At 47.5% G+C, this 8050-nt stretch overlaps 1 protein-coding gene across 3 annotated transcripts; it reads right to left on the reverse strand.

The window, feature by feature from the left end:
• Positions 1-316: 316 nt before the first annotated feature.
• Positions 317-7773, reverse strand: KCNS2 (potassium voltage-gated channel modifier subfamily S member 2). Of its 3 annotated transcripts, none has more exons than XM_072328717.1 (2): positions 7560-7773; positions 317-6312 (listed from the first exon to the last, which is right to left on the reverse strand). In XM_072328717.1, the coding sequence occupies exon 2, from the start codon at positions 6273-6275 to the stop codon at positions 4842-4844; it is 1434 nt and encodes a 477-aa protein (XP_072184818.1). In that variant the 5' UTR covers positions 6276-6312; positions 7560-7773; the 3' UTR covers positions 317-4841. The 3 variants fall into 3 exon arrangements, with proteins under 3 accessions (XP_072184818.1, XP_072184817.1, XP_072184816.1); XM_072328716.1 differs by lacking the exon at positions 7560-7773 and adding an exon at positions 7243-7486; XM_072328715.1 differs by lacking the exon at positions 7560-7773 and adding an exon at positions 6829-7485.
• Between the last annotated feature and the right edge of the window lie 277 nt (positions 7774-8050).

Below are 8050 nucleotides of genomic sequence, written 5' to 3' on the forward strand. Positions count from 1 at the left end.
GTTTGTGCTATTTGCTCAACTAAAAAATGTGTTTCATCTTCCCCACCTCCCCCCAATTAAGAGCATTATTGATAATAGAAAATTAGTCTGATGTACACATTTAAAGAAAACTTCACACAAAGGTGCATGCTTCTCCTTCGTTATCGTGTATATTCACAATACCCTAACATTTAGGTTTATTCTTAAGCCCTGTATTAATGCACTTCTTTTTGGTGCATTTAATTTCCTTATTGTGGCACAAAGCAGAGTTTTTGAATAAGCGGTACTCTATGGAGACAAGAAATGCAGCAAGATGAGCACCAGGTACTGTAGTTTCCTGCAGTCAAGTCTTGCACCGAAAGGAACAAATACTGGAGTATGAATCTGGAAAATTATCATCATCATCATATCATAGTATCATAGTATCGTGCGAGTTGGAAGGGACCTTAGAGATCATCGAGTCCAACTCCCGGGTTTCGAGCCCCCTGTGTAGCAAAGCGGCACTTCTACCCCCTGCGCCACAGGGGGGATTCGAACCCGGGCCCTTTGGTGCCGCAAGCAGCAGCTTATACCACTGCGCCACTGGGGGCACACAATTAATTAAAAAAAAAAATATTAAAAATTTAAAAAATTAAATGCAAAGTTCTTTGTTCTGAAGTTTGCACTGTGAAGGAGGTGGTGCTGTATTGTGTGAAATAAAAACACGTTGCTTTGTAAGTGAGTACCATAATCTGCAGGGAAAGAGAGAATTTGCAACTGGTGAAAGTATGTGAATCATCAACCAGGCGATAATACAAACTCTGAATGTACATAAAAAGCTTAATGGCAACCTATATATAGATTTTACCTCTCAAGAAAATAATATAGCGTTGCTTCTCAAGGACATTTCTGAATCTTCGTACTAGCCTAGATTTGTACTAGAAATCAAGATTCTACGCTCGCTCATTTCTAAAGTAAGTTTCCTATTTTGAAATATTACCATAATCCTCATTTAAACACTTTGGAGCTTTCAGCCTGAAGAGAGAAGTAGCAGCATCTTCATTGGTGGTGCTGATGGTCACAAGGTGACCATCCAAAGGCAGAAGCAGCCCATACCAGGTGCGGAGTTTTTCACTGTCCATAGAAATTGCTGACCACAGTAATTTTCAAGTTTCAGATGCTGGAGAAAGTGGCCAATTAATCCTCTAATACTGAATTCTGTCCTTTAGAGTTATAGAAATGAAGATGACCAGTGATTTTATATGTCTGGAGTAAGTATTGGTTACTCAAAATGTAACCTCTTCTAGTTGCAAAGACTTCTGAGATATTGAAGTTTTCCTTCAAAATGCAAACATTTTTTTCTGTTTAATGAGAAATGAGAATTCTTGGCACTTTGAGGGATGTGGTCAGTGCATGTGGCAGTGATGGGCTGGTGGCTGGACGAGATGATCTTAGTGGTCTTCTCCAACCTTAATGATTCTGTGAGGCTATGATTATGGGGCTGAGCCCTGGCATAGAGGTTTATTCACCAAATGGCAGGAATGATGTGCCTCGTTCTTCCTTACATGGGTATATTTGGTGAGTTAAGACAACAACATTACTTGAATTGGAATAATTACCATCTGCCTCAGTGAAAAATTCCAATAGCCTAAGCAAATAATAATGCTGCTGGACAAAGCAATCTCTTTCAGGATACAATGGTGTGCAGTGCCAGCTCAAACAGATTAAATCTAAGCAGAAATAAAGCAGAAAATAAGGCTAGATCCCTGAGGATGATCAGAGCAAAAAGGAAAACTGGAAGAGTCTTGGCGGGTATCATCCCCTGAAAATAAGCCTGAAATGGCATATGATTGCTGCATGTGTATACACCACGTATATAACCATTAGGAAGGAAAGGAATTATTTAAACTAAGGAAGAGCCCTGGCATGAGAAAAACCTCATATAAAGCAGCTGTTTGTGAAATTACGCTAAAAGTTAAACAAGCCTTGGAGAGCAGTGTGGTTCTGGAATGCACTTCCAGGGGAGTGGGAGCAAAGGCTGGCTACTTCTGACATGGAGCTAGTTAAGTTTATGAAGGGAATTCCTGTGTACTGCACAGAGTCATTGTCATGATAATAAGAACATATTAAATTTCAGTACTTTATTTATTTAGTGTCTTTGATCCAAAGCACTTATATAAAAAAGCAATAACGAAAATTCCTTTCAACCGGTACAATAAAAGTCATAATTCCTTGGGGTATTTCATTTTCTTTAGTAAAACGCAATTTGGACACATTCCATTCAATACTTGCAGAAATGACAGAGCATCGGCTCTATGAATAATAAATCTGGAACATAAGATAAGCTATCGGTTATTGAAATGATGTGTTGTAAAGTTTGGGTCCAACCTTTGCAAAGCTAAACTAATAACAGCTGAGGGAGTTTGTGACTCTTTGGCAAGTTTACAGGTCTCTTCCAATAAATGCCCTGGAAGTCACTGGTTTTAAGCTCTGTGAATCTGCTGATTGTGGAACTGGGATCAAACCATCACTTGGGAGATTCTCTGCAGGCCCCAAACCCACAAACCTAATGGGAGCTGCACTGGCCTTGGCACCAGTGGGAGATTCTGCCTCCCCTGTAGTGTTTAGTTCAACTGGAGAATGTGAATGTGCTATACAAGCCCACCTCTTATTTCACTCATAGTATTTCAATCCTCTGGGTAACTCAGGAGTGAAAAGTGTTTCAAGTTTGGATGCCCAATTCAGTGTCTAAGTCAGTCTTCAGGGCCATCTGTATGGTTGTTTGGTGCTTGGAGATAGAGAGCAACATCTGACCTCTGTGCATGCTGTGCTGAAATCTCTCAGAGTTTTGCTCTGGTAAGGCTGGGAAGGACCTGTTTCCCTCAGTTCATGGCCTAAATCAACTCTGAAGGAACAGCATTAGCAAAGGACATTTTGTGTGCGGGCAAGGTATTTCCCATGGAGTACTCTTTGGTAGATCACTGGACTCTGATCCTGAGTGCTCAGCCTTCTGGTTTTAGGTCAAGCTGGTACAACACCACCATCAAAACATCCAGATGGCAACCCTTGATAGCCTGAGAGAGGACATACCTTACCATATTTGCTTCATTCTGCCAGTCTGGCTGCTTTAGTTTAGGTACCGCTCCTTGTTGCAGTACACAAACACGGGCTTCCAAACAAGGCAATTTTTACTGTAGTATTTCAGTTTCACTTGCGATGTGCTTGAATGTATTTTCTGGACCTCTCTAGTCTTCACAAGTTAAAAAGAAAAACAATCAATTGTTACACAATATGTAGTAAATGGGGTGGAAAAGGTGATGGATTTGAAAAGAAATGCTGCTGTGCCCTCTGAGTGCCAGCGGGATATTACAGCACAGAGCACCAGGGGTGTTGAGAGAGGAAGCGGTCGGATCTGCCTGTTGGCTACAAGTGTTTGATCTCGGAACAGTTACATAAGGGAAAAGGCTGATCACTCAATAAGTTTATGCAGATTCATGATTACTCTTGAGAACCCAGATGATCTGCTCTCTCTCTCTCTCTCTCTCTCTCTTTTTAAAGAAAAGTACAGGCCAGCCCTTGAGAAGGTTTGCATCGGCTGCGTCACAGAACTGGTGGGAGGATCTGCCCACAGTGCAGGCAGCATTAAGCTCTTTTTCTGTATCTGTTCTTTTCTTAGGCCCTTGCACTCTTTCTCAGCTGTAACTTGTGAGATCCTTTCTGGGGGAAAATGTGACTTGCAGGGCTTTTTATTTTTTTTTCCTTAGAGTTTCCTTGGCAGAAAGCGTAATGGAATTGGCTGCCATCAACACCTGCTTTCAAGCTTTCCTGATAAAATTAGACTCTGTATCTCAGCGTCACATATGGCATCTTTATAATTAGTCTTTTAGCAGTACGTGAATGTCAGTTCCTAAAATGCTGCCTGCACTGTTCATGTGGGAATATTTCTCTTCATTAAACAAATCCAGATTTTCCAGTGGAGCTTCTAATCGCTGAAAACCCACATCTCTGTGTGCCTAATCTCAGAACCATTTGGATGGGCTGAAATAGGGAGTACCGCCAGTTTCACTGGATCTACGCTGTGTGCATGTCCCCTCTGAGAGCAGGAACCTGAGACTGTACCTCGAGTTGCTTGTGGCAGTGCAGCCTTGGAACACACAGCCACCAGAAATGAGGGCTGGGCTTCTCTGGAGGGCTGGAAACTGACCTCGTCTTGGAAATAGAGGTAGGCCTATGCTTAGGAACTTCTAAAAAGATATTACTGGACATAACATTTCCAAACAAGAACACCCAGTTTTTAACACGTGTTTAAGAGCAAGCCAATTTCCATTGAAATATGAAGCTTGGAGGTGTTTTCAGACATGTGACGATTGAAATTACCAGTCAGAAAGATGGGGAAGAGTGGTCCCTTGTCAGTGATTCACAGGTGATTTTTTAAACACAGTTGCGAAATGCATTGGAAGTCCTACATCTGTCTTGAGATGGTCCTGAACTGCTACAAATACTGCTATAGGTGGTGGTTCACCATTAGATTCACAGCTGAGAATTTTTATTCCACTTGGGTACGTTCATTTCTCTGCTCAAACGAGGAAATGCACGAAGTAACAGATCATCACTATACTGCTAGCACTAATGTCAGGGGAGTGGAAACATTCGGATGGAAAAGTCAGCATTCAGTGCCTATGCAACAGGATGAGAATGTGCAAACTGTCAACTTGGAATATGAATTTCTTTAGTTTCTCAAGTGCAAAGTTAGTGCAGTGTCAGCAACATTACCCTCTAGGAAAAAAAAATAAAAGAAAACAGAAGGATGACAAATAGGAAAACATTTATAAACACAGCTCTTGCTTGATAGCTCTCATGCAAACTGCTGTCAGACTTGTACACTAATGCAGTGAATCATTCAGGCTCAGCTCACTGGGGGTACTCCTGCTCATATTGGTAAGGCTAGCCATAAGGGATTTCACTTTATAGGCGTAGTAGTCCCTTAAGTTGACGGATGGAACTTCTTTCATGCCGTCACCAAAATCACAGCTCCTCATGGCACTCTCTAACTGCTTCTGACGCCTATAAAAGTGGGAGAATTTATTGAAGATCAGTGTAATGGGAAGCACTACCACCAGGATGCCAGCTAGGATGCATGCAGATGCCGTCAGCTTGCCAGCAGTGCTCCCTGGCACAACGTCCCCGTAGCCCACCGTGGTCATGCTAACGGTGGCCCACCACCAGCAAGCAGGGATGGTGGCTAGCCCCTCATTCTCTTCTTTTTCAATGGTGTAGGCCACTACTGAGAAAATGGAGATGCCAACAGAGAGGTAGAGTAAAAGGAGCCCTACCTCTCTGTAGCTGTACTTCAGGGTGGCTCCAAGGGACCTAAGACCCGTTGAGTGCCTAGCAAGCTTTAAGATGCGAAAGATCCTCATGAGCCTCAGGACTTGTGCAACCCTGCCTAAATTTGCCAAGGTTGGACTACTTTCCACCACCAAGTTGACAATTAAGGTAATGTAAAATGGTAGGATAGACATCAGGTCAATCAAATTCAGGGCATGCTGGAAAAATTTTAAAAAGTCAGGAGCTACTGCGAATCTTGCCACCAGTTCAAAAGTGAACCATGCAATACCAAAGTGCTCCACGATTTCAAAGCGAGGGTCTTCCTCGGGGGTCCCGTTGCTGTCAATGATCTGGAATTCTGAGAGGCTGTTCAGGCACATGGTCACGATGGAGCCCAGCACCACCATGATGGAGAGCACACTGAAGATTCGGCTCAAGACCGAGTAGCCAGGGTTATCCAAAGCGAGCCAGAGCTGCCTCCTGATGTTTCCAAAGGGTTGTTTGTCAAATTTAGAGGCATCATTGTAGAATGCTAAGATCTCATCAAAAGAAGACGTGGTACTTTCCTGGTCACTTTGTTCCTCCCATTTCTCCTGGTCTGGCTCCATTTTCCTCCCGTGGTAGCTGTAGCTGCAGCATGAGTCTATGAAGAACTCATTGATTCCCCAGTACTCAATCTCTTGGCTGAAAGAAAACACGCAGAGCTCACCCATCACATGGAGTTTGCCAGTGTTGTAAAAGTGGAGCACGTAGGGGAAGAGCTCAGGGTTCCTGTCAAAATAAAACTCATTCTTGGTGTCATCATAGTCATCGCAGAGCTCCAGGATCGACTCCTTTGAGTGACAGCTCAGCAGTTTGCCCAGTCTGGTCTCTGGGAACCTCAATAATGTGTTGGATCTCATCTTTTTCTTAAAACCTCCAACATTGATGCTGATTTCATTGTCTTCAAAATTCGCCTCAGATAAAGCCTTCAGGCTCTGCCCTGTCATAGTGACCTCCTTCCAAAGGTGTGTAGGAAATAAAAGCCTAGAATGCAATGGCACAAAGCATCAGCACATCAGCAGAATGGGCAAACCTGAAGCATGTTCGCCGACTAACATTCTCATTTTCTTTTTCTTTCTTTCTTTTCTTCCTTCTTTCCTTCCTTCTCTGCTTCCTTCTTTCCTTCCTTGCTTTTCTTTGTCTCTCTCTTTCTCTTTTCCTTTCTCTCTCCTCTTTTCTATGATTCTTCCTTTTTCTCGTCCGTTCTCTTTCTTTTTTCTCTCTGCCCTCTTTCTCTCTCATTTCTCTCTCCATCTCTCTTTCTTTCCTTTCATTTTCTCCCCTTATCTCTCCGTCTCCCTTTTCCCCTTCTTTCTCCCTTTCCCCTTTTCTCTCTTCCCCCTCCCTACCGCACACACCGCTGCTGCTCCTTTGTTCCAGCCGTACCTTCTCTCCCACTTCTCCCAGCCGGCTCCCCGCTCCTCTTCCCTCCATCCCACCCTCAGCCCTCCATCCTCCCGGTCCTTCCCCAGAACCCCTCCTCGGACGGCGCTCCCCTACCTGCTCTCAGCGCCCGGCCGGCCGCCGGCTCCGCGCCGCCATCCCCGCTGCCTGGGGCCGCGCCGCCGCCTCGCTCCGCTGCCTGCGGGCCGCGGTGCTGAAGGGACAGCGGCGGCTCAGCGGCGGCGGCCGGCGGCACACGCGCTCGTCATGGCGACGACCCCCGCGGGGCCGCGCTCCCCTCCGAGCTCCGCCGCCTGCGGGGGGCGGCGCGGGGCCGCGCAGGACACCGGCGGGGGGGTCTCGTGGAGCTGCTGCCCCCGCGCACCAGGAGGCGGCGGCTCCCCGCCCGCCTCGGGACGCCTCCCCCGCCGGGAGGGGAGATCCGCAGAGCCGGTCCGTGCGGGGACCCCACCCGCGGCCGGCGGGAAGCGGGCTCCTGGGCTCCCCTACGCCGTCCCGGTGGCCGCGCACCTGCCCGGCCGCCCGGCGGGTCGCAGGGTCCAACCTCGGCTGCGGGATGAGGGCTAACTGCGGGGCTGCCGAGGGCAGTTTCTCTGCCCGCGCTGCGAGGCGATCTCCCTCCTCCCTCCGAGCCAGACACGAGGCCGAGGTTCCCGCGGGAGGTGCCGTGCCGGCGGCGCTCGGGGGCGGCGGCAGCGCACGGCACGACACACCCAGGCCGGGAGCTCATCGCCCGCCTGCCAGCCCCGTCACTGCCCGCCCTGCCCGCTCCCGGCTCCGCACCTGGCAGGGCTGCAGGAGCGACGCGAGGGGATGATGTTCCTCACCTGCTTCCTCCAGCCCCCAGCCTCCGCAGCTCTGCTCATCACTCCCAGCTTGCTGCTCGGACCCTCGGCAGCCCTGATCACGGCAGGGATTTGGAATTAGATGACCTTTCCAGATCCCTTCCAGCCTGAGCCATTCCTTAATACAGCCCTGCAGTAAGCCCTGATGCCTACCAACGGCCTGGTCTTCAGGTCCTGCTCAGACATCCCATCAGGGTGCTGTGAGCACCCCACCAGGACCCACCAGTGCTGTTGTTGTGTGTCTGGAGCCCCTGCACCTCCTGGGGACACCTCCAGTGCTGCCCATTTCTTTCTCCAGATGCTGCCCTTCTCTTGGAATCATAGAATCACAGAATCACCAAGGCTGGAAGAGACCTCTGAGATCAACCAGTCCAACTGTTCACCTACCACCAATATTCCCCACTAAGCCATGTCCCTCAGTACGACATCCAAACATTTCTTGAACACCTCCAGGGACAGCGACTCCCCCACCT

Source organism: Excalfactoria chinensis, chromosome 2, assembly GCF_039878825.1.
Source record: "Excalfactoria chinensis isolate bCotChi1 chromosome 2, bCotChi1.hap2, whole genome shotgun sequence".
In the NCBI taxonomy this organism is placed as follows: Eukaryota; Metazoa; Chordata; class Aves; order Galliformes; family Phasianidae; genus Excalfactoria; species Excalfactoria chinensis.